At 38.3% G+C, this 27,930-nt stretch overlaps 1 protein-coding gene across 1 annotated transcript in view; it reads right to left on the reverse strand.

Moving 5' to 3' along the window:
- The window catches only part of MSH3 (mutS homolog 3), a 155,331-nt gene that overhangs the window by 84,622 nt on the left and 42,779 nt on the right, over window positions 1-27,930 (reverse strand). The window contains exons 9-12 of the mRNA XM_043467515.1: window positions 25,879-25,991; window positions 22,945-23,059; window positions 17,514-17,598; window positions 14,780-14,889 (exon numbers count right to left, since the gene is read on the reverse strand). Coding sequence (XP_043323450.1) covers window positions 14,780-14,889; window positions 17,514-17,598; window positions 22,945-23,059; window positions 25,879-25,991 — 423 coding nt within the window. The remainder of the gene's footprint in view (window positions 1-14,779; window positions 14,890-17,513; window positions 17,599-22,944; window positions 23,060-25,878; window positions 25,992-27,930) is intronic.

Consider the following 27,930-nt stretch of genomic DNA (forward strand, 5'->3'; position numbering starts at 1 on the left):
ATCAGCCTGGTTTCTTCTGATGGTACTTTTATGCTGTGCTTGTGTTTTGATTCCCTTTTGCGTTTCTTTTAATTTGGTGGTTCAATATTCATCTTTCTAATCTCACTATCTGAAGGTCTTGGATTCTATGTCTAGTGTTTATAACAATTCCACTCACACTCATGGGTACTTGTTTCCCCACATCTTTTGTAATTATGGCTTATGAGCTGATGGCAGTTTTCTCTTTGAAATTCCCAGGAGGCCTAGATGACAGTGTACACCTTCAGGATCTGTATTTGCTTTTACTAGGAACCATAAGGCACGATAGGACAATTACAAATAAATTTCACAACTTGGAGACTGCCAGACCACAGGGATAAGACGAATCAGAATAATGAACTTGGGTGTAAGGTTGGCCTGTTATATATTCTTGGAGACTTGGCACCTACAGAACAAAGAAGAGACCAGCTCAAGGTTCTTGCACAGAAGCATCCCAAAAGATGCTGGTTAAACCATACGCAATAACAGGGCAGACATTTGGGTAAGAGGCTTTTAGGGTCACTTTTTTCTTGGTGGCAGCAGAAGCCCTCTCCGCTTTCACTCACATCAACACTGCAAAGGCGAAGAGGCAGGGGGTCAACACCCATCAATCACAGCCCCTAGGCAGGCCTCACCCACCACTCTTCCATCCCATTTGTGAGCAGTACCGTGTCTCACTGGACTGAGTAAGATTAGAGTCACCACAGGTGAATGTTTGTAAGCAGACTCATGGATCACGGGAAACCACAAAGAATAAATAGGGCCTTCTCATGTAGTTAATTTCAGGAAGTTCCAGAGTTAAAAATGGCACTTAGTTTTGCTAAAATAAATGAAATGTTAAGTGAAGCAAACATAATATTCTATTACTTTGTCACTTAGAGTAGGGCTATGTGACGCTAGCAGTAAAGAACATGCCTGCCAGTGCAGGAGACCTAAGAGACACAGGTTCGATCCCTGGGTGGGGAAGATCCCTTGGAATAGGAAATGACAACCCACTTCAGTATTCTTGCCTGGAGAATCCCATGGACAGAGGAGCCTGACGGGTTACAGTCTATGCAGTCACAAAGAGTCAGACACAAATGAAGCGACTTAGCATGCACATATGCATATGAATTAGAGATACAAACGCTAATACTCCAAACATACTGCTGCTGCTGCTACTGCTAAGTCACTTCAGCCGTGTCTGTCTCTGTGCGACCCCATAGACGGCAGCCCACCCGGCTCCCCCGTCCCTGAGATTCTCCAGGCAAGGATACTGGAGTGGGTTGTCATTTCCTTCTCCAATGCATGAATGTGAAAAGTGAAAGTGAAGTCGCTCAGTCGTATCCGACTCTTAGCGACCCCATGGACTGCAGCCTACCAGGCTCCTCCGTCCATGGGATTTTCCAGGCAAGAGTACTGGAGTGGGGTGCCATTGCCTTCTCCACTCCAAACATAAGGGTTTACCAAAATAAAAGTCATTTAATTACTCAAGAGAAGGTTCAAGAGGGAGGGGACATGTATATCTATGGCTGATTCATGTTAATGTATGGCAGAAACCAACACAATACTGTAAAGCAATTATCCTCCATTAAAAATCAATAAATTTTAAAAATTATTCAAGAGAATTAACTATCACTAAAATATACTTAGTGCTCTAGAAAATTACACAAAAATCTAGTCCTGGACTTACTTCCTAATACCAACAAGCTTCAATTTTCTTAAATATTTATGTGATTTAAATTCCAAGAATAAACTTAGCATGCTTAATTCTCTTAAGCAATTTTCTAAAAATATAATTGAATTATAAAAGTATTCTTCATTTGTTCTAACTGCATTATTGAGCTAGACAGTGAAGGGCAAGCATTTTATTTTAGGTATTAAAGTTTTCTTCACTTTCAGCTCCTCCTCACTAGAAGATTTTACCTTGGTCAAATTAGATTAGAAGCTCCTTGAGAATAGGAACACTGTCTTGTCATTGAGATTAAATCATACAAAATTCTAAAAACCTATTTTATACTACTAAGTGTTAATGGGCACTTGGTCAATCAGAACAGAAAGCTGAGCTTCCTAAATCCCCAGGACTGGGTCAACTTAAAGCATTAAATAAGAGAAAGGCTGTGATCCAAGCCTGACCACATACAACGACAATGCTCAACTGCTAATGGTTGCATGATTCTGAGAAAGACTCACACAGAGACCCCACCTACTCACCAGTAGCCCTTGCACATTCTCCTCAAAATCCTGACTATAGCTACAGGCAAAAGACATAACACATGAAGTATCAGATTCCGGAGAACTGACAGGGACGTACACTGGACAACCGACAACATGGGCACACAGCCTCCTTCCTGTCACCACTGGAAGCCCCCAGCCAGGGCATCTCCCCAGTCAGGACCGCCTTCCCATCTTTCTAAAACAAGAGAGGGTGAAAAACAAACGCTCCGGAGTCTAACATGGGCTTTCCGGACAGATGGGCTTGAGTTTGCATCTCACTGTCACCTGATCAGGATGGTGGTGAAGGGGTGGTAGCAGAACCATTTAAAAAACAAATATATGTATACGTGTATATGTATATTTTCTCTATATTATTACTTTCTAAAAATAAAACATTGCAAACACACAGAAAACACTCTCCCGCCCGTTTCTCTTTCCCTTTCCTCTCTTCCCAGAAGTAACCATTTTCCTGATGTTATTAAACATTCTTTCTACTTCCTGTTCTTATATTTCTGCCACTTACATCTGAAACCTGAAACAACACTCGGTATTACTGTGTGTTACAAAATTTAGATAAATGGGTTATCATGTCTTATGTCATAAATATCACTTTTAGGAGATTTATCCATGTTGAAACATGTAGACTTGAGTCATTCATTCTAACTGATATACCGTACTCTAATGTGTGATCAGGTAACTATTTTAGCACTCCCCTACTAATAACCAGGTTGCTTCCAATTTTGGGGTATTATAAAGTCCACAGCCACCTTCTTAACTGTGTGACTGATGCCAGGAACCACACTAACCCTTTATGCAGACCATCTCATTTGGTCCTCATAACATCACTACAGGGTAGGTGGTGCAATTCCCATTTTACAAGTGAAGAAACTAAAGTGTTCAAAAGTTCATAACTTGTCCCAAGTGACAGAAATGAGTGAGCAAATCAGAACTCAAGCTCTAGTGTCTCATTTACTCCAAAACTGTGCTTTCAGATATGCCCCTACGTGCTTTGCTGGATGATCTTGGATAATGAACCTGAATGTCCCTTTTTCTCATCTATAAAACAGAAGCAGTAACCGCTGCCATCTTCTTTCTATGCATTTGATCCATTTGAGTTTTCATCTCCTACCTCCCCCCCGTGGACACTGGTACAGAGAGGAACAGACCGGAACTCACCTCTCAAGCCTCCGCACTTCCCTCCTCCCACCTTGGCTGCTCTTCTTTCCTCAACTCTTAGATCTGGACATCGCCTCCTTTCTGCCAAAATATTTTCCTTTCTTTTTCAGAAAATATGGTTTCTTTTTCATCCCTAAAATCAATCTAAACATTTTACATAAATACCTACACCTGGACAGATGCAATCCAGAACGTTTTTCAAAGGTAAGGAAGATGAAAGATTTTTCAGAGCCCTGTACTACCGGCATAAAATTACAGAAAGTTTGCAATTTACAAATTCAGTGTTCTCTACCATCTCACTTCAGATGTTGAATAAAAATGTGTGACACATTTAAATGATAATCAAAACACTTGTTTCCATTCAAGAGATGAGTACATTTGATCTGTCTGTGCCAAAAGGAGGAAAAATATGAAATAATTGAGCCTATCTGTTACGGATGAAACTGTGTCCCCTCTAAAAATACGTGTTGAAGCCCTCACCCCCAGTGCCTCAGAATGTGACCCGACTTGGAAGTAAGGTTATTGTAGATGCAATTGGCTAAGATGAGGTCATAATGGAACAGTGTAAACTCCTAAATCCAGTATGACTATATTCTTACTAAAAGAATGCCGTATGAAGAGAGGAGCACGTAGGGAAAATACCACACGAACACAAAGGCAGAGATAAGTATGACACTCTGGACTTCCCTGGTGGTGTGATGGATCAGAAAATGCCTGCTAATGCAGGGGACATGGGTTCCATCCCTGGTCTGGGAAGATTCCAGATGCTGTGGAGCAACCAAGCCCATGCACCACAACGACTGAGTACATGCTCTAGAGCCTGTGAACTGCAACTGCTGAAGCCTGCGTGCCCTACAGTCCATGCTCTGCAAGAGAAGCCACACCAAGGAGAAGCCTGTGCACCACAGCTAGAAAGTAGCCCCAACTCGCCACAGCTAGAGAAAGCCTGTGCAGAGCAATGAAGACTCGGCACAGCCACAAATAAATAAATAAAATTTAAAACACACACACGGGAAAAAAAACAAAAGGCATTATCCCTTAAAAAAAAAAAAAAAAGACACATCTATAAGCCAAGTAACACATCAAAGATTGACAACAAACCACCAGAAGTTAGGAGGGAGACACTGAATAGATTCTCCTTCATAGACGCACTGACGCTTTGATCTTGGACTTCTAGCCTCCAGAACTGTGAGACAAATCTTTGCTGTTCAAGCCACTTAGTTTGTGGTACTTTGTTTCAGCACCCAAAATAAACTAACAGACCCATTATGTACTTCAGATTCTACAGGTATGGACTTTAAAAAGCCATACACGAAAATCATAATGACCTCAAATATTTGTAAGCAAATAAAGTCTGACTCAGATGAGTTTAGAGTTATAAGCTAGATTTTTTTACACGATACTTAAAACTAGCTATGCCTGATTCTTGTCACCCAGCCTGGATTCCTTACCAAGTCATACGACTTTCTCTGAGTAACTTCTAATCCTAAGAGGGGTTTGACAAGAATGCAAGATGTTGCAACACCATTTCTTCCATGGTTAAATATCACCTTTTCATATCAGACCAAGCAAGTATTCCACTAGAAGGGAAGAAATGATTTCTCAGAACCAATTCTGTGGCACTAAAACAAAGAATCCTATGAAAAAAAAAACCAAAACTGCTTCTAAGGGTCTTTTAAATCAAGGAGTTTTTCTGAGAAAAATAAACTTCCCTTACATAGATGTGCTTTTATTTTCAAAGCCTACTTAGAACCCTAAGATTTTTAAATGGATTCATTTGTTCATAATTTCTTGATCACCTATTATATTAAAAGCACTATTAGCCCCACTATGCATTCTGTCTGTGTGTCAGGGGTGAAGGAGTAAGCAGGACAAAATTGAGGGAAGATACCTTTCTACAAGGATGGAGTGGGGATTGAGGGAGAAGGACTTTTCTGAGGCAGGATCAGAGTTAGATCTTGAATGAGTTACTCTTTTTAATTATTCCTTCAATGAATAATAAATATCCACTTAATAATAATACTACAAAGCTACAGTAATCAAAACAGTATGGTACTAGTACAAAACAGACGTGTGGATCAGCGGAACTGCGTAGACAGCCCAGAAATAAGCCCATGCACTTATGGTCAATTAATCTACGACAAAGGAGGCAAGAAAAGACAGTATCCTCAATAAACGGTGTTTGAAAAACTAGACATGACACGCAAATCAATAAAATTAGAACACACCCTCGAAACATACAAAAGAAACTCAAAATGGATTCAAAGATCTAAATGTAAGACCTGAAACCATAAAATTCCTAGAAGAGAACCCAGTCAGAACATTCTTCAACATAACTTATAGCAATATGTTTTTGAATCTGTCTCCCAAGAAAAAGAAAAAGAAGCAAAACTAAACAAATGGGGTCTGATTAAACTTGAAAGCTTTTGCACAGTCAAGGAAACTGTCAATAAAACAAAAATACAACCTACTGATTGGGAGGTTATTTGCAACTGACATGACCAATAAGGAGTTAATATCCAAAATACATAAATAGCTCATACAATTCAATATAAAACAATTTTTAAAATGGGCAAAAGATCTAAATAGACATTTTTCCAAAGGAGATATACAGATAGCCAACAGGCATATGAAAAGATACTCAACATCACTAATTATCAAAGAAATGTGAATCAAACCATATTAAGATCATAACCTCACAACAGTCAAAATGACTATCATCAAAAAGTCAACAAATAAATGTTGGAGAGGAGAAAACGGAACCCTAGTACATCATTGAAATGCCAGGCTGGATGAAGCTCAAGCGGGAATCAAGACTGCTGGGAGAAATATCAATAACCTCAGACATGCAGATGACACCACCTTAATGGCAGAAAGCAAAGAGGAACTAAAGAGCCTCTTGATGAAGGTAAAAGAGGACAGTGAAAAAGATTGAACTCAACATTCAAAAACTGAATATCATGGCATCTGGTCCCATCACTTCATGGCAAATAGATACGGAAAAAAATGGAAAGTGACAGACTTTATTTTCTTAGACTCCAAAATCCCGGAGGACAGTGACTGCAGCCATGAAATTAAAAGATGCTTGCTCCTTAGAAGAAAAGCTATGACAAACCTAGACAGCATATTAAAAAAGCAGAGACATCACTTTGCCGACAAAGGACCATATAGTCAAAGCTATGGTTTTTCCAGTAGTTATGTAATGTGAGAGTTGGACCATAAAGAAGGCTAAGTGCTGAAGAATTGATGCTTTCGAACTGTGGTGCTGGAGAAGACTCTTGAGAGTCCCTTGAACAGTAAGGAAATAAAATCAGTCAAACCTAAAGGAAATCAGCTCTAAATATTCACTGGAAGGACTGATGCTAAAGCTGAAGCTCCAATACTGTGGTCACCAGATGCAGAGAGCTGACTCACTGGAAAAGACCCTGGGGCTGGGAAAGATTGAAGACAGGAGGAGAAGGGAACAACAGAGGATGAAATGGTTGGATGGCATCACCAACTCAATGGACATGAGTTTGACCGAACTCGGGGAGATAGTGAAGGACAGGGAAGCCTGGCGTGCTGCAGTCCATGGGAATCACAGAGTCAGACAGGATGGAGTGACGGAACAACTGTACACTACTGGTGAGACTGTAAATGGTTGTGGCCAATATGGAAAACAGTATGGAGGCTTCTCACAAAACTAATAACAGAACACCATATGACCTAGTAATTCTACTGTTGGATATACATTTAAAGAAAACAAAACTACTAATATGAAAAGATACATGCACCCCAGTGATCACATGAGCACTATTTAGAAAAACCAACATATGGAAGTAACCTAAGTGTCCACTAACAGATGAACAGATAAAGAATATGTGATGTATATACAATGGAATATTACTCAGCCATAAAAAAGAATGAAATTCTGCAATTTGCAAGAATGTGGATGGACCTAGAAAGTATTCTGCTTTGTGAAATATGTCAGACAGAGACAAATACTCTCTGCTATCACTTATATGCAGACTCTAAAAAAGTAAAACAAACATATGTAACAAAACAAAAATAGACTCACAGATTTAGAGAATGAATTAGTGGTTACCCGCTGGGAGATGAAAGTGGGCTGGGCAAGGTAGAGGTATAGGATTAAGAGATATCAACCACTATGTATAGAACAAACAAATAACAAGGATATATTGTACAACACAGGGAATTATAGTCATTATTTTGTAATAACTTTAAATTGATTATAATCTATAACAATATTGAACTACTATGTTATACACCTGAAAGTAATAAAATATTATAAAGCAACTACACTACTATACCTCAATTTTTTAAAAAAGGACAAAATACTAATATATACAACACAAATGAACCTTGAAGATATCACACTAAATGAAATAAGATGGTCACAAAAGGACAAACCCTGTGTTATTTCACCTTTGTGGGGTACCTAGAATACTCAAATTCATAAAGACAGAAAGTAATATGGTGTTTGCTAGAGGTTAGGAAAAGAAGGTGATGAGAAGTTATTCGAGAAAGTGTACTGAGTTTCAGTTTTGCAAGATGAAAAGTGTTCTGAAGATAGACTGTGTTGTGGTTGCACAACAATATTAATGTATTTACTATATTTTCAAATGTACTTCATGAATGTAATATATTTAATGACATGTACACATAAAAATGATTAAGGTGATAAATTATACATTATGTATATTTTACAATAATAACATATTTTGTTTGAAAAGTACAAATGTAGAGAAATGAGCACAGGGGAAAGATATTTATCAAATACCTGTTATAAATGAAACACAGAGTTTTGTCAGACAGATATTAAACAACACTGATAAACAAATATCAATCATAGTAAGTCCTATATACTATCCAAGAATGATATGAAGAACATAACTTGGATTAGGAGGTCAAAGAAAAAACCCTTTGAAGAAGTAGCACTTTAAATTATAACCTAAAGAATAAAGGAGTTAGCTGTATTAAAACTGAAGAGAGAGTAAGGAACTGGACATGGAACAACAGACTGGTTCCAAATAGGAAAAGGAGTACGTCAAGGCTATATCTTGTCACCCTGCTAATTTAATTTATATGCAGAGTACATCATGAGAAACGCTGGGCTGAAAGAAGCACACGCTGGAATCAAGATTGCCGGGAGAAATATCAATAACCTCAGATATGCAGATGACACCACCCTTATGGCAGAAAGTGAAGAGAAACTAAAAAGCCTCTTGATGAAAGAGGAGAGTGAAAAAGTTGGCTTAAAGCTCAACATTCAGAAAACTAAGATCATAGCATCTGGTCTCATCACGTCATAGCAAATAGATGGGGAACAGTGGAAACAGTGGCAGACTTTATTTTGGGGGGCTCCAAAATCACTGCAGATGGTGACTGCAGCCACGAAATTAAAAGATGCTTGCTCCTTGGAAGAAATGTTATGACCAACATAGACAGCATATTAAAAAGTAGAGCCATTGCCAACAAAGGTCCATCTAGTCAAGGTTATGGTTTTTCCAGTAGTCACGTATGGATGTGTGAGTTGGACTGTGAAGAAAGCTGAGTGCCGAAGAATTGATGCTTTTGAACTGTGGTGTTGGAGAAGACTCTTGAGAGTCCCTTGGACTGCAAGGAGATCCAGCCAGTCCATCCTAAGGGAGATCAGTCCTGGGTGTTCATTGGAAGGACTGATGCTGAAGCTGAAACCCCAATACTTTGGCCACCTCATGCGAAGAGTTGACTCATTGGAAAAGACCCTAATGCTGGGAGGGATTGGGGGCAGGAGGAGAAGGGGATGACAGAGGATGAGATGGATGGATGGCATCACCGACTTGATGGACATGAGTTTGAGTGAACTCCGGGAGTTGGTGATGGACAGGGAGGCCTGGCGTGCTGCGATTTATGGGGCCACAAAAAGTCAGACATGACTGAGCGACTGAACTGAACTGAAAGACCATTCTAGACAGAAAGACGAGTAAATGCAGAGACTATGAGATGAGAAAAAGTTCTGGGATGCTCAGAAATCAGAGGAAGGCTAGAGTGATCAGGAAACAATGAAAGCACGAATGAAGAGTCAGAATGAAGTGCCATGTTTAATTATTTTAATTTTACCTGAAGCACAATGGAAAGCCAATGAAGATTAAGGCAGGGGAGTGACATAATTCAGTTTTCATTTTCAAAAAGGAGATCAGTTAGTGCTATATTTAAAATGGATGACCAACAAGGACATATTATATAGCACAGGGAACTCTGCTCAATGTTATATGGCAGCCTGGATGGGAGGGGAGCTTGGGGGAGAATGGATACATGTATAGGGATGAGTGCCTTTGAGTTCACCTGCAACTACGACAGCACTGTTAACCAGCTAAAGCCCAATACAAAATAAACAGTTTAAAAAGAGAGAGAGAGAGAGATCAGTTAGCAGGATATTGCAACAGTCCCAAGTGGGGAACTTCTGAGAGTTTAGACCAGGGTGATAGTGGTCAAAATGGCCAGACATGTACAGACTATGGATATATTTTAAAGATAAAAGCAAAAGGACTTAGGTTGGATGTGGTTGTCAAAAGGAAATGTCCAGAGTAACTCCCAGGGTTCTGGCCCAAGTACCTCCTGAGATGGAGGGGCTGGTTCCTAGAACAGGGAAACCAGAAGGAGGAATAGGGTTAAACATGTTAAGTTTGAGATGCTTGTGATACACCTATGTGGTTAGGAGTCTAAGTTGAATATATAAGCCTGGAGAATAGAGGAGGGTAAGGACAAAAGACATACATTTGAGAATCCCTGACATTTTGATATTTAGGGTCATTGCTTTAGGCAAGTTCACTGGAGAGAGAAGGGGAAGGAAGGATAAGAGAAGGAAGAAAACTGAGCTCCTAAGATTCAGACCTCAGGAACTCCAACATTTAAAGACACAGAGAAAGGGACTTCCCTGGTGGTCCAGTGGTTAAGACTTTGCCTTCCAATGCAGGGGGTGTGGGTTTGATCCCTGGTCAGGGAGCTGGAATTCCACATGCCTCACAGCCAAAAGGGGCCAAAACATAAAACAGAAACAATATTGTAACAAATTAATGAAGACTTTGGAAATGGTCCATATCAAAAAAAAGAGAAAATCTTTAAAAAAACAAATTAAAAAAAAAAAAATACAGAGAAGATGAACAGAGAGCAAAGGAAACTTTGAAGAAGCAGCCAGGAAATTAAGAGGGAAACAAAAATGAGTAGTTTCCATTTTAGAAAAAGGGAACAGACTGTACAAAGGTCCAGAAATAAATTACACCTCAGTGTGTTGTGAGAACTGTAAACAGTGGAGAGCAAAACATAATCAGATACACATTTTTTTTTAATCATCTTTGGGTAGTGCAGACAGGAACAGAGAAGGGCAAGACCAGACGGGTGGAGATATTAGCTTTCTTGATAAACTAACAGTCTTTACAAAAAGGCTTTCATCTGAGTGTCTTTCATAAAAAGTGATTTTACAAAAAGGCAAGACGATATAATACTACTTCTTACAGAGAGACTATTTTCATCATTAGTCAAAATAATTCCTCCACTAAGAGTGGAGAAACTGATTTCTTAGGTTCCCTTTGTGGTCAATAATCTGCTGTTCTATAAGTGTGTATGCATACCTGTATGGGCATGCACACACACACACACACACACACACACGATCTGCTGTTCTATAAGTGTGTATGCATACCTGTATGGGCATGCACACACACACACACACACACACACACACACACACACACGAGCTGCATTTCACACACACACACACACGAGCTGCATTTCCAAGAAATCACTCTCTCACTGAAGGAAATATCTTATTTCCAATTTCTTTTGCAACTCATGTGGAACGTTTCCTGAGGCAGAGATGTACTAGTGGATGTGCGGGTCTGGAACTGGGGGAGATGATGGTGACGAAGCCATGAGCACACGAAGGTACAGGGTGTGCCACGGCCACAGGTAAGATCCTAAGTAGTGCTGAAAGTGAGGAGATGCCCCAGAAGAGAGCCACAGGTAACAGCAACATATGAGGTGCAGGGGAAAAAAAGAGGTGGGTTCCCTGGTGGCTCAGTGGTCAAGAATCCACCTGCCAAGCAGGAGATGCAAGTTTGAACCCTGGGTCAAGAAGATCCCCTGGAGAATAAAATGGCAACCCACTCTAGTACTCTTGCCTGAAAAATTCCACAGACAGAGGAGCCTGGTGGGTTACAGTCCATGGGGTTGCAAAAGAGTCAGACACAACTTAGTGACTAAACAATAACAGAAAAAGAAGTAATCATGGAGAAAGCCAGAACTTACTTCTGTTAATATTTCAAAATACAGAGTAACTTTTTACTGAATATTTAATACTACTTCTATGATGACTAGATCTACCTTGGAAACTAATCTTTTGCCTAAAATATCATTTTAGAGACTCGTGCCACACTTCTCAAAGTTTTCTTTCCCCTGCTCCTACCTGCCCAATCATTACTGTATTTACAAGCAGAATTTGCATTTTGGAATTTGTGGACAAAAACTTATAAGGTACATATGATATATAAATATATATATATATATGAGATTGACACAACTCATCAAAAGAAACAGAAGAAATTCAAAGATGGGACCCTGAAAAAATGAATTCAATATAATTTATTTAATTTTAAAAGGTCTTAGGAATAATGGCTTACCAACATGACATTCATTTATAAGAAACCAGAGACCTACACTGAAGAAGCTTCCTGCCTAAATTCGAGAACTGATAAAAAGCATAAGTCATAATACATAAGAAGCATAACCTATCTATACGGGCCAATGTGGTTTCAACAGAGTAAAATCTGATCTCAATAACCCAAGTGAATTCTTTGAATCAGTCAATAAGTATAGGGTCAAAACCATTTATACTTTCTAGAAAGTCACTAGAAAATCCTGCACCAAAGAGGTCATTTTGCAGAATAAAAAGTAGTGGGAGTGGAAAATCCTCTGAAACTTGAAACACCTGGTCCTGAATTTATGAACTGATTGCCCTTGGAATTAAAATAGACTAAAAATATAAAATATATATATATTTATAAAAATATAAAGGGATTTAAGAGAATTCATGGATGACTGACGAATAATGGGCTCTTGCAAAACAGGGAAATCCACCTTACATCATGCTGAATTCCCTTGTCACCAATAATTTTTCTACAATCTCACAATAGAAGAAAACTAAGCCCTAAACTAACCTTTGGTTGCCAATGTCAGAGACAGAATATTAGCCTGGATAAACAACTGACATGATCAACATGGCACCTAATATTAGCATTAAAGCAACAACAACAATGACTATACAGTTGAACAACTGACTTATCAGCTGAAGATTTTCTCTAGGTATTTGGAATAGGTTGCAAGTGCAACTAAGATTTAACTGGAATTCTTCTGAAGTCAGTTTTAATTGATTAGACAGCTTAAAGTTTTAAAACTATGACCTAAAATAAAAAGGGCAAAAGAAGAAGCTTTGCAAGCTTGTTTTCAGCTATATACACTTCAGGATGGTCTAATGTTCGTACTTGAAAGCACTGGAGCTCATTGCATGGAGTGCTTTTTCTCAGCCTTTCTGGGAAGGGAGGATCCCAGAAAGAATATGATCAACCCACAAGGAACATACAACATGGTCTACTGAATTCATCTCAAATTAATCCTCTTTATACAAAATAAGTTTAACAACAGAAATAAAAATTTTCATTTACATGAAAAAGTCTGCTAGTAAGTCTGTTTCTGCTGAATATTTCAACCAATCAAAAAAAAAAAAATAGTAAGAACGGTGTGGCTGCTTAGACAGATGCCTTTCCATCAGCCAGAAGGCAATGCTTCTTATACTACTGTCCACAGACTGTCTGCTCTTGTTCCATGAAGCATCTTTATCTCATAAGAATCCTGGTCCAAAGCAGAGACTTCCATTTTCAGAATTTCATCTTTACCTAGTCAGTTTCTACTACCTGAAGGTCTATATGGTCAAGAAAAGAAATCGTAAAAACCCACTAAAACCTTAAGTGATTTAGTAATTATCATCATCAAAACAGTATATTAAAGTCTATGACCAACAGTGACAACATCTGCTATCCCTGCCAAAGATGGCTATTTACTAAGCCAGCATAAAATGTAGCCATGAGTGAAGTTGTTGTGCAGTTTAAAAGAGATGATGCACATACAGCCCCTAGGACAGTGCTTGCTATATGATAAAGAGCTCAAAAATGGCAGTTAGGATTGCTGTCTTACTCTATTCCTCACAGCAGCCCTGGGAGAAGGTACTGTACTACTGCAAAGGGGAGAACACGGTGGGCCAGGGGCTGACGGGCTATGGCCTTAGTGAGGCTGACTCAGTCGACAGAGCCCACTCATATAGCACGAGCACCACCCCCCTCTGCTCAGTCCACATGGGAAGCTATTCAGGATGGAGTCAGTGCTGATCCTACCTTTAGGCTCTGCCCAGTTGTGAAACACTGAGCAAGTTATTGAGGCTCTCTGAATCTCTTTTCTCATTTCAAGGATCTACCTCAGAAGATGATTTGAGTATTAAAATACTGGGTCAGAGCAAAAGTACAATAGATAACAGCATTCAGTCATTCAGTCAACATTACTGGGACTCCTACTAAGTGAGAGGCACAGGTCACAGCTCCCAAACCTATCTGCATGTCAGAATCATCTAGGGAGCTTTTAAAAATTCCAACTCCCAGGCCACACTGGAGACCAATTAAGTCACAATATCTGGAGGCAGGATATAGGTGTAAGTATTTTGAAGCTTCCCAGGTGACTTCAATGTGCAGACAAACTTGGAGACCACTGTGTTTAGGCTCTAGACTCACCGACCTTTCCTGAAAGCTCTCTGAGTTTACTCATTCTACTCTCTTAAACACACCTAAGCCCTCTTTCAGATTCCTACTGCTCCTTCTCTAGCTCAGGTTCTCAGAACCTCTCTGTGAACTTGCTAACTTGTCCCCTACCCATCACTACTTCTCCATCCCCCTACACCCGCCAGCTCTGATCCATCACTCCTGTGAGCAGAACCACTGGATTGACTTCCTCTGGCTACTAGCTCCTCAGACCAGCCTGCAAAGCCCTCGACAAAAGGCAGTGCCCCATCTTCCCAGCCCCTCTCTCCCTACACCCTGTGCTACTGATGACCCAAACCAACTGATTACCTCACTCTCCCCAGGCAGATCCCATGTCTTTCAACTGCAAAGACTCATTCTTGAGAACAAGGAAAAAATCCTCATGATATTAGACAGTCTATCACCAGCTACAAAGTGAAATCTTCCCCAATTGAAAATGGTGTTCTTATAAACCATGGTGACTTTGGTTTTAAGGAGGTTAATGTACCTTTAATTTCATAATTTTATATAATTTCAGATGAAACACAAAAAAGAATTACTTTTACCTTAATTTAAGGAGCGGCTGGGTCACCCACTTCTTTAACTTGCGCCTCCCAAATGAAGTTTTAGTATGGTCTAAAACCCAAAATAAACTTCCTTTTGTTTTCATATCAGTCTAAAAAAGACCAGAAAGCATGTTTTATTAACTCAATGATTGTCTTTGGACCAAAATTGCCAGTTGTTCATGTGCCTTAATTATTCCATATACCCCAATTATAATGTTACACACGCTTAGCTTTTATGCTCAAAACAGGTGTTCATACATTAGATGAATGAATGTGTGTGTGTATATATATATATCTGCTTCCCAGGTGGCATTAGTGGTAAAGAACCCGCCTGCCAATGTAGGAGATGTAAAAGACACAGGTTCAATCCCTGGGTCAGGAAGATCCTCTGGAGGAGAGTACGGCAACCCACTCCCATATTCTTTCCTGGAGAATCTCATGGACAGAGGATCCACAGGGTCGCAAAGAGTCAGACACAACTGAAGCAACTTAGCACGCATGCACACATACACACATCCATATAAATACACACAAAGTATTGACATTTTGCATAAGAAAGATACAGTTTATGTGTAGTTTTTAACTAACAATAAATTACTGAGAAGTCTCTTTTAAAACATCTGTCCTAAACACCTTAAAAATATAACTGCATCCTTTCCTGCCTTAGGAAAGCACAGTGAAAATAATTTCATGTTCCTTTGGCAATTCAGTATCTCCCACTACCTAAGAGTTGCCATTCTAAAGACAGATAATCTCATGACAACACTCTCTCTCTTAAGGAAAGAAGTGAATGTGCACTGCACTCTAGGACTGTACCCTGGAGGGTTTGATTTTAGCCTGTTTCATTAAACCCTTAGCAAAAATTTATCTATGCTTTGCTACTTTAAAGTTAAAACATTGAAAAAATTTACAATTAACTGGAGATTGCATTTAATTTTAACCAAGGTTTCACTGTAATACAAAATGTCTATTAATAGGTTTGTTTTATTTGGAACATAGAGTTACAATTTTCATCTCAATTTTTTTTTTACTTTTTCCTTTTCCTTCATATCAACAAACAGGTACTTACAGAACACCTCCCATGTGCTCAGTAGAATGACTGGCAAGGGTATATTAAGACATGGTCCCTCCTTCAGGGCGCTTATATCCAAGTGTGGGAGGAAAGACTCCTAATGAGGACATGATGTCACCTGGCAGAAGTCAACTATAAAAGGTGTGCTACAACCTCTCCAGACCTCAGGAGTTTAAAACAGAGCACACACGGGAATGACAGTGGTCATGGAAGGTTCCCTGAGGACGAGCTGGGCACACACAGCTGACCTATGGGGGAATCCACATCGGTGACTGCACCATCCCATCCTGAGACAAACGCCCGACTGCTGGGACCAGAGTGAAGGGTCCCAGGAGGAGCACAGAGGCAGGGGACCATTCTCCAATGACCCGGCATCATTGGAGAGGCACACTCAGACGGGAGAGGGAGAGGTGGGGAGACCGGAGGCCTGTTACACCTTTGCTCTCTCTGCTAGTTAGACCTCTCCTCATGACCTTTTTCCACTGATCGATAGTGAAGGGGGAGAAAGCTGAAGTGCAAAGACAAGCAGAAGATGTTAACCCTCAGCTTCCACTTCTACAAGGGCCTGAGTCCTAATAAAGAAAGGGATTTTTAAAGGGTATTTTAATGATGGATGATTTTTGCCTTAGGACTCTGATTTTGGAACTGACGCCACTGTGACAGGACCTGAACAGGAAGGATGTGGAAGAAGTAAGGAAATCTTGGAATGCTGGGGCTGCGTCTGGAGGCTCTGACTGTGGGCTCTAGTCCTACTACTTGTTTCCTGTCTTGGGGATGTATATAGAATTGAAGAGAAAGACTTGTGGGAAAGATGCTCAACTTCCAAATAACAGAACGATATGATAAATATGCTCATGCATAAAAGGAAGGCTGACTTCAGTACATAAAGACACCTGGCAGAGGGAGAAACCTGAGTGAGAGAAATTAGACAGTAATATACAAATCCAAGAGTCAGGAGAGTGAATTCAGCATTTACTTTAATTCACAGCAATAGCAGTGATTCACAGCAGATGGTTCAGCTTTTCCACTATTTACTCAAATGACTTGGAACTACTTTATATTTTTGTGACTTTATGTTATAATAACATTATTTTTACAATATAGTAGCTCAAACTTTCAAGTGATAATTTAATGAATGAAAGCAATAATTTTAATGTCTTTATTATCCTTCACATTCATCAATAAAGGCAAATAAGCAATGATGAAAGTTCATGAAGTGAAATATTATGTATCTTACAGTTAAACGGAGTATCAGAGAAACTTGTTTTATAAGCTGGACAATGAAGTAAGACTATGGACATTTTAACAAAAAGTTATGTAGAAAACAAACATATGTAGAAAAACAAAACCAAGCAGATAAAAAAAAAACCCACTGTATATTAATTTCTACCTTTCCAAACAAATATTTAATACAGAAATTATCAGGACAGCCATATTGCTTCAATCATTAAAAAGCATGCTCTACAGCTCCCAATGTAATCCCCAAATTTCATGTATTTGATTCTCCAAAAAGTGAGCAGTACAATTACCAAGAGATGTGAGGCAGACCAGCCAGGTGAAGACAATACTGTTTAACCTGCACTGCTAAGAACAGACTGCTGCTTCATCCCAAATTTATTTTTAAAACCATTTTGAATCAAATAGCCCTTATGTTTGCCTGACCTGATTCTGAAGGATTTCCAGGTTCCTTAATGTTGTTCCATTAATTGTCATGAACTCCATTTCACCTGACAACTGTTTAAAATTCCTGTAAAGGAATGAATAAAAGCCATGATGCAAGTGCATAAAGAAACAGAAAAACAAATTCAGCCGTTAGAAATATTCCAGTAACATTACAACAAAAGTGTTAGCCCTCTGATAGGAAATCAAACCAAAAAAAGCCAAAAGAATTTTCATTAAAAGATTGTCTTCCATCAAGGCTGGTGCTTTTAGGTAAACTGATGCGAAAGCACAGCTGTTCTCACACCAAAAACTAAAACAAGGAAGGGAAGTAATGATATTAATAGCTTTTTAGTTTTTTAATTTCCAGTAATAGAATCAAGCATAGTCTTTTAGTATCAGGAAAGCAAGTGGGGGTCTCTTCAGGAAAAGCTATGCAATTTGCTAGAAAAATATGTCAAGGTGCTTTAAAATGTCCTCCCTGCTCTTTGGCATGAGATCATCTTGATAAACACTTTAAAAACTCTTTATCAACATTCTGATATGTGCAAATGTTATTTATCTATAATCAAGACCACACATTCATGTGGCTAATGTTTTAGCAGAGTCTAAACTGAAAAAGTAGAAATTATTTCTTTAAGTTCAAAGAATTCACATTTTCCTTATGCTCCTTTAAGTACCCCAAGCTAGATTAAAAGTTCAGTAAATTTCAAATAAGCTTGAGTATTGAGTTCAATGTGATTACTAAATGCATGCACAATGCAAACTGCATCCTTGTTAGTCTTTCATGTTAAAAAATATATTAATCAATGCATTACTAATTCAATAGTTAATTTCCTTTATAAGTCAGTCCTTTGACATTTCTATCCACAGCACTTATAGACTTGATGGCTCATTTTTCAAAGCAAGGAAAATAACAGCAGGTCACTAAGCTATTTGGAGGGAAAGCATGAATGTTTGCATCATAAAACCAATCCCACTCATCATGGCCCTAATAAGATATAAATTAAATCCAGTTTCCCAAGCCAGTGATGGAAGAAAGCCTTCATCTAGGAATCTAGAGCCTAGAATCATGGCCAAGGAGCCAGTGTTCATTGAGAGATGCCTTGACTTCTAGATGACTCCCACAACTAAGGCCCAGAGCCCTGAAAAAGAAATAACTTGCTGCATATTAGGAACACTACCTAGTGACTGAACATTGTCCTTTGGCAGTGTAATATACCTGTGACAGGTTTACCTAACTTCCAAAAGATGACCTGTTAAAGATTTTCAGAGGCAACTCCAACACTGATAGCAGGAATGTGCAGGCCAGTCTCTCCTTCTTGTAACTGTTAATCTGCCTCACATTACAGAAATTTATGTTCTTCCTTATTAATAGATCTAAGCTCCGTGGAGGCATGGTTTATTTATGCCTTACACATTTTGCAGCACCTGCAGAGCCTAGCAGAAAGTAGATGCTCAGCAAAGGTCTGTCATCTTTCAAAGGGGAGGCCAGTTTGGGGTTCTTTGTTTTCCTTTGAGTCATAAAGCCCAGAAATATATGTGAAAGATCCAGAGACAATAATAATATGTAAAACATTATTTTTAGGAAGAAACAATTGGGCAGTGATTTGCTACACAACTGACAGACAGATGTTCATACTCTTTCATGGTGAAAAATAGTTGGAAGTACTGCTAGCCTGGCCTCTGAGTTGGTATCCAAGCAGGTCTCATAGGTTTAAATAAAGTCATTTACTTCCCCCTCTCCCGACAGGTTTAAACTACATCCTAGGGGTGATTAATGAACACTTGAGTACCTTAACATATTATTGACCAGAGATGTATTAATGCCACAGGCATGAGTTTCAACAAAAATGCCCCTGTCAAAAAAGTGTTAATCATTCTCAGACACTGAAGGATGCTTAGCTGGCATCAAGAACCCACAATCCAGCAGCACTGACATCTGCACTGATCTTAATAAAAGAGATCAACCACTAGGAATATTAAGTTAGACGGACTGCTATGGCACAATAATTACCGAACAACTAAAAGAACTAACTCTGCTTTCAGGTTTCCCATGTTTGGATGATAAAGGACTCTGGAGTTAGGACTCTTCCTTACAAATACAAAAGAAATTTCCTCTGTCAGTGCCTATTTTCAACAGGAATTATATATATATTTTTTAACTCAGGGTTGTATCTGCCAGCCTTCCCTAGGAATTTGACAGGAATGATCACTGATTAAGCAACTCTAAATTATTTATCCTTTTGGAAGAAACCAAATTTGATGTGCTTTGAAATAAACCTTATAAACAAGGCCTGGCTAGCATTCACGCTGTGTGAACTTCGACAGAAATCTTCCAAGTAACATGGGAAAATACTTCATTAATATTTTAGACAACAATAATACATAGGACGTTGTTTCTCCCCCTCAAGTTTTATAATGGGAGAAAAACATTCCTGCTAAAAATTGCCAAAGAAGTTTAAGATTCCATATCACTCCTATTTCAACTTTTAAAAAAATGAAAACCAATCTTTCTGATTCAGACAAAGGCAGCAAAGGTGCAGACCTTATGTGAAAGATCAATCCCTTACAAAGATTCTATTTAAATACTGTTAATAGTATTTGAAAACGAAAACAGAAAAAAAAAAACCTACCATATGCACCATCTTACATATGAAATCCATTGTATAAAATAATTCTCTATATAGTTTTCAGAGTTCATACATTCACTATTTGTCTAATTTTTGATGGTTAACTTATAAATTAGAAATTGTATCATATTACAAAAATTCAGTTTTATTGTAAATTCACTTCTAATTTATTTGCAATTAAAATGAATATCTTTGCATTCCTAAATGCTACCAGTAAGCATATTAGAGAAGAAAATAATAAGAAAGATGACTAACAGATCCCCAAGGATTTACTAGGAGAATACACAGTACTCAGCATACAGTCATATAGCTACGATTTATTGCAGTGAAAGGATACAAAGCAAAATCAGAAAAGCACAAAGGTACGCAAGGCAAAGCCTGGAGGAAACCAAGGGCAAGCTTCCAAGAGGCCTCCCCTGGCAGAAATACGCAGGATGCACTTAACTACCCCAGAGTGAGCTGTGACAATATGTGTGAAATGTTTACCAGAGACGCTCATCAGAGACTCAGCACCCAGGATTTTTCATTGGGGGCTGTTTTTACAAAGGCACCTGCTCCTGAGCAGGTGCCAAAATTACAGCTCTCAGAAACTAAGTAGTTGTCCAACATAAACCATACTGTCTGCAGAAATGGTTTAGGCACAGGGAGTCATTCTTACCAGAGAATGCTGGAGACCGGCCCCAAACCCAAGTCCCAGATGCCAGTCGAGAGTCAAGCTTGAAGTAGGGTTTTCTAAGGATAGATGTCTCATCTGGCTTACCATGTTAATCTGTTTTTGCATCTCTCTCTTCAAATTCTGTTTCTCTTAAAAGTATCAGTGTTATATTCTTTTGTGTTCCTTCCAGTTTACTCTTTATTCCTAAATTGATCTTTTCTGTATATATAGTTCATTCTTAAATCTTATCATTTCATTTCAAAGCCTTCCTATTTCTCATCTATTCTCCTTTGTTCTTTCACGTTTAGCATCATTTCCTTAACATCATTTAGCTCATTTTGAAGTAGTAGGTTATAGTTTTTATTTCATCTGTGAGCATGTCTTTCTGGTATGCATTTATTTTCTATAAGGACATTATCCTGTTCCCCATCCTTTTCTATTATAATTTTATATGGGATTTTCAATTTGATTCATTTTTTTTAAGTGAAAATTTGTTTTCCATGTTTCAGGACATCGACACTGTTTAGGAAAGCTGCTGCTACTTTATACATCTCCCTCTTCTGTTGTTTTTGTGTTGTATTTAATCATGGAACCTCACCTGCTTTCATTCATAAAAAGATTAAATGCATGAACATTGCTCTTTAGCCACAATTAGAAAACTGGACACATTATATTACATATGTACACACACACACACACATATATATATACATACACATATGTATATAATTGTGTATTTGTGTGTGTATTTTAAATTGTTCTTCAGGCAGTTGAACATCAGGCAGCATAGAACTCTGGTGCCTGAGAGAAGAAAAACAAACAGAGATAAACACTAGGACTAACTTCTTGGAGAGACCAAGGAAAGTAGAAACTGAGACAGAATGTCAGAGACGACCGAGATGCACACAGAGAGATGCAGAAGGGTGCGCTCAAGTCTTTGGCCAAGCCCTGATCCTTAAATTGTGGAGGACATCACATGAGATCACAAGAAACAGTAGGATGAACAAGGACCAGGGTTCACATATGGCTTAGTATAGTTTGTTAGCCAACTAATGAAAATGGCTGCTGCTGCTGCTAAGTCACTTCAGTCGTGTTCGACTCTGTGCGACCCCATAGACGGCAGCCCACCAGACTCCGCCGTCCCTGGGATTCTCCAGGCAAGAACACTAGAGTGGGTTGCCATTTCCTTCTCCAATGCATGAAAGTGAAAAGTGAAAGTGAAGTCACTCAGTTGTGTCCAACTCTTTGCAACCTCATGAGACTGCAGACTATCAGGCTCCTCCGTCCATGGGATTTTCCAGGCAAGAGTACTGGAGTGGGTTGCCATTGCCTTCTCCGAATGAGAACAGAAATGAGAACTTCAAAATACTTGGGACACTGGGTAGAAGTCTCAGAAGTGCATTGCTTTAGGGGTGGGGTTAAAATAGACAAAGACAAGGACTTCCCAATCTTGGTACCTAATGATATTTTACTGAGGCAGCTCCTATCTGTCCACTCCATCTCTACAGAAGAGGAAGCAGCTTACTTACTCAGGATCAATATGATACACGATAGTTCTTCACAGAGCCAAAGGTAAGAGGCCAGTAAAGGTAGAATATGGAAAGGCAAGAAAATTATTCTGTTACCCTTTTTTTTCCCACTAGTTTTTAAGCTAGCACTTTCTTAGAAGGTCAATTGCCAGCTTTTAAATCTCTCAACTCTACAAAGTTAATCACTCTTTTAAAAAGCTGTCTATGTTAGTGGCTATCCTCTTTATCTTCAACTTTATGGTCTGTGAAATAAGAACTGAAATCAAGAATAAGAAAGGTGATGAAGTTTTATGAACGCTCTTAAATACCCCTTCTTAATACTACTTGTCAATTAACTGTGCTTTAATATAAAGCACAGTTCTGTGCTCAATCCTATAATACATTCAATAGCAATCATGAATACAAACTGACCCAATTCTTAAGCCTTCTATTAATTTTTTATGTCAACTAACATTTTTAATATTCCTCAGCAACAATACCACACAGGTCACTCTTGCCCCAGAATACAGTATTCCATCGAGAGCAGGTAACTGAGTATAGTACTTACCAAATTCAATTTAAGAAATGTTTTTAAATATAACCCCACACTTCTTAAAATTTTTTCAGAAACCACTTACTTGGGTTTGGAAAGCACCTTTTCCAAGTTAAACTCTTTGAGGTATCTTATTATGGCAGCCAAAGAGCAAATCACAGGCTTCTCCAAGTTAATGATGTCAGAAAAACTTTGAGAATCTAAAAAACAGAATATATACCTTCATTAAAATTATTATTCATCATTTTTTAAAACAAACATTAAGTGAAATTAAATTTTGTTTATAATTATTGAAATAATCATTTAGATGCTTAACTCCTGAAATTACCCTTTGGAAAATACAGAAGATTATAAATACCTAGAGTATGGAAAAAGGACAATTTTCTGATGGTGGATGAACCTTCTTTCAAAAGCAAGGGAGCAAGTATTTTCAAAGTGTAAGATGCTCATCTGCTTTGACCCAGAAGTACTCCAAAATGCTTGTTAAAGATGTGTATACAAGGAAGTGAGTTGAAAAATCTTTCATAGTAGTAAAAAATTACAGAAAACCTAATTGAATATCAATAGGGTATTATTAATAGATAAATAAATTTCAGTACCTCTAGATTGGTATGCACCTACTACTGGGAAGGACTTTCCCATTAGCTTTCCATCTGGTCTCCCCCCTTTGTCCCTGTGCCCTATAGGGTATTCTTAACAGAACAGGCAGAGGAATCCTTTTTAAAACGTACATCATATCATTAGATTACTTTGCTTTCAAATCCTGCAACATCTCTCAACTCACTGAGAGATGTGGCTCAAGTTCAAAGGGATCTAAAAGTCCCTACAAAACCTATTCTCCATCTCCTTTTATCTCTGAGCTCACCTCCTAACAGTCTCTTCCTTAGTTACTCCGTACCAGCACCCAGGCTCCCTGACATTCTTTAAACACACCAGGCACTTAGATACGCTGTACTTACTGTTGTTTCTGCCTGAAAAGCTGTTTCTTCACTCATCCATAAGGTTTTCCCCCTTAACCCCTCTAATCTTTGTTCCATCTTCATTCAATTGCCATTTTCTCAGCGTGGTCTTCCTTCACCACTACATTTAAAAATTCACCCCTTCCCTGTCTTTCTTCTCTTTAAAACGTGTTTGTTTATTTAGTTTTGGCTGTTCTGGGCTTTTTGCTGCTGCGTGGGCTTTTTCTCTAGTTGCTGCAAGCAGGGGCTACTCTCTAGTTGAGGGGCTCCTCAACTGCGATGGCTTCTCTTGTTGCTGAGTACGAGCTCTCGGGTGCGTAGGCTGCAGTAGTTGAGGCACGTGGGCTTAGCAGTTGCGGCTCCCAGATTCTAGAGCACAGGCTCAGTAGTTGTGGGGCAGGGGCTTAGCTGCTCTGCAGCACGTGGGGATCTTCCCAGACCAGGAATCAAACTCATAGGACCTATACTGGCAGGTGGGTTCTTTACCACTGAGCTACCAGGGAAGACCTTCCCTGCCTTTCTCTAAAGAACTCATCACCTTCAAACACTATTTTATTGTACACCTCCTTCCACTAGACTAAAAAACTCCAGAAGGGCAGGAATTTTTGTTTAATTTCTTAAAGTATAAACAATGCTTTTAATAGGCATTCAATAAAAATTAGTTGAAATAATAAATCCAAGTCATATTTAATAAAAATGAAGAATTATGCATGCTCATGTGTAGATCTGTATATCAAAAAATTCTTAAGAATTTGACAGGAGGGACTTTTACCTTTTTCCTTATACACAACTATGTTTTGATCTTTTTTTTTTTGCAGTAGGTATTTACTACCTTTAGAAAAAATTATAAGATACTCTCTACAAATCTGTAATGTAAAATATATTACTTTCAACATAGCTTTTTGTAAAAACAGGTGTAAATGAAGAATTAACTCTTTTTTCTTCTACTGAGAATTTCATCTTTTGACTGCCCAGCTCTGTTCCCCAGGAAACCTGATAAAGATGAAATGCCAATGTGTTATGAGGTAGCATCGCATATGGCGGAAATGACCTGAAATCAGGAAACTGCATCCAGACTAGGAGAGGAATTACCTGATTCTAGAATTTTGGCCTTCCTTCAGTACACTGACTCTTTGAACTTGGTATGCCCTTTGGAGAAATTCCAGCAAGAGCTAAGGCTTCCTGTAGCAGATCCTGCATCCACCTGCTTTCTTTGCAGCTGAGTTGTCACTAGAGGATGCCGGGAGGCTCAGCGCCCGATGGACTTCTGCAGAGATGGAGAGGACTCCTCTGCTAACAGAAACGGTGCTGGGCCAGCAAACTGGATTTCCTGTCCTACGTGATTCTAGGTGAACTGGATGCCAAGAGTGGCTTATGGTAGTTTTGTGACTTAGTCTTGTCTTTAGTTGAGCATAATTTGATGATCTCTTGGCATTGGCCAAGACACCATGAGATTAAAAAGGATGGGGGGAAATGCCAATAAGACACTGATGCCTAAGAGGGAGCTGGGGGAGGTTGGTCCAAGGGTGAAAGCTTTGCAACAGGATAAAAAGGGATCTTAACATAAGCTGGACTGGCAAGAATGAGGGGTGGCAGACCAAATCAAACAGATACTTGGCTGAGGAAATGTGAATTAGACAAATAATGGATTCAAACTATTAAGACGCTGTCAATAATGTTCTGGTATTTTAATTCTGGGCATTAATATTTAGAAGTGCTAGCCTTCCTTAGGAGATTTATCCACACATTTTATAAAACTGCAAGGAAAATCATGGCCACCCTTTAAGGGAAGGAAGAAGGAAGATGACTCAGTAATTAACTTGTTACACTTCTGAATATGTCAAAAACATCACATTACCAAAACGGTCATAACTACAAAAAGCAACTACAGTTATGCCTCTGATGAGTGTAAGAACAGTGAACTCTTTCCTCTGCTTCTTCCAGTTGTTTATCAGTAACTACCTACCTTTCACTAGCCTTTAAGTCAAATTTGCACCTTTATCCAAATCTCAACTCAGTAACATTTGAGGACATATGGCTAACATGTATAAAATATTTACCTTTAATGTCAACTACATCTTTTGCATAAAATTCTGTAACCTCTTGGAAAGCATGGCTGTACTCAAAATACACATTCTTCATCCTTTCTACTCGAATTCTGTCATCCCGCACACTGAAAGAAAAAAAACGAAAATTTAAAAACTAATTATACATAATCTTGAACTATCTGTATTCAGGCCTTGACCTGACCAAAATAAATACTCATTCATTATTCTTCACCAAGATGAAAAAAAAAAAAAAGATCTAAGGTTTCCCTGTCAAAAGTCCACATTTCATAAAATACTATTACTTTCACTACTGGTATTTTATATCACCTGCACATAGTGAGTACTCTAAACATACTATTATCAAGAACTTGTTAAAATTACCGTCAGGTACTTTAATAAACATGAAAGAGAGAAAAATGGAAAAGCAATCAGTTTAACTGCATCATTTGTTTAAAGCCACTAACAAGAGAACACATCACTGAGTATTTCTTTCCTCGGAAAGGCATGTTTGTCTGGTTGGCTCTGTGCTAAGTCCATTTCTTCTACCACAGCCTCCCCAGTCAAATATAGTAAATTCCTCTTAGGTTAACTCCCACTCTTTACTTAAGTGGTTCTACACTTCTTTAAAAATATGCATATATGTATGTATATATGCTCATCTAAGCACATAAACAAAATCATCAAATCATCATCCATGCTGACAGTACACTGTCTCATCCATTTCCTATTTTGCTTGACTTCCCTTTCCCCTCCCTCTTCTCCTTTCCTAATCACCTCACTCCCAAGCCACAGTTACAACCTAGGAGGAATCCTTTCTCATTTTTTTCATGTTCATATAGTCATACACAAGTATCTCATATACATATATACTCACACATACGCTGTTTCATAAAAATCGAGTGACTTTATACAAACTTTCCTCTATCTTGTTTTCTCTAAGTAACAACTCTTAGAATTCCCTCCATATAAAGTGACCTAGATACAACTCATTCTTTCTAATGGCTAAAAAGTATCTGATAGTATGGAAAAGCCATAATTTATACAACCATTTCTTTACTATTGGACATTCACTTGATGTTAATATTTTGCCATGTTATTTAGAATATTTTTATCTAAAAAAATTATAGATACAGATGTATCCTGCACACGTCCCTCTTCAGTCATATTCATCTACCATCTTTAGAAGTAAATGCAAAAAAAAAAAAAGAAGTAAATGCTACCATCAACTTGGTGTATGTCACCACCATGTATGTTTTTATATTTTACAACATATTTTAGCATCTTTACACAATACAGTGTATTGTTTCATGTTTTAAATTTTATATAAGCAATACTTTATTATACACACACTTCTACAACTTGCTTTTGCACTCAGTACTATATTTCCAAGATTTGAACATAAAGCCAGACATGCTTCTTTTTATATTTTCAATTATTTCTTATATTTGAGTAGACTTTTAAGATTTGTCATTCAAATTTAATTAATCCGAATTTATTTGGGGGGATGGTGTGAAGTTGAAAATACACTTTTATTTTCCATATGATTATCAATTAATGACCAAGCATCATTTATAAAACATTCCATCTTTTACTACTGATTTATAATGCTGCCTCCACATTTCTATGTATGTGTGACACTGTTTCTAGCTTCTATCCTATTCTACTGATCTTTTTGTCTATCTCTGTGTCAGGGCCATAGTATTGTAATTTCCATGGCTTGGTATCAATATCTGTGGCAAGGCCCCCACCTTGTTTTTCAAGATTGTCTTCATTACTCCTGGGCTTTTGATTTTCTTTAAAATTTTAGGTTCATTTTGTCAAATTTCACAAAAATCTTATTGGGCTTTTGACTGGATTGCAATGAACTAATTTAGAGAGAAATGATATCTTAACAAATTAAGAGATCCCACTGTTAAAGATGGCATAAGATCTCTACTTATTCATGTCTTTTATATCTAACAACATTGTTCCATTATTTTCTCCATATTCTATGCATCTTTAGTTGCGCTCACTCTTAGATTAAAAATACTATGAAGGGAATCTTTTCTTCTATTATATTTACTA

Source organism: Cervus canadensis, chromosome 4 (assembly GCF_019320065.1).
Source record: "Cervus canadensis isolate Bull #8, Minnesota chromosome 4, ASM1932006v1, whole genome shotgun sequence".
Classification (NCBI taxonomy): domain Eukaryota; kingdom Metazoa; phylum Chordata; class Mammalia; order Artiodactyla; family Cervidae; genus Cervus; species Cervus canadensis.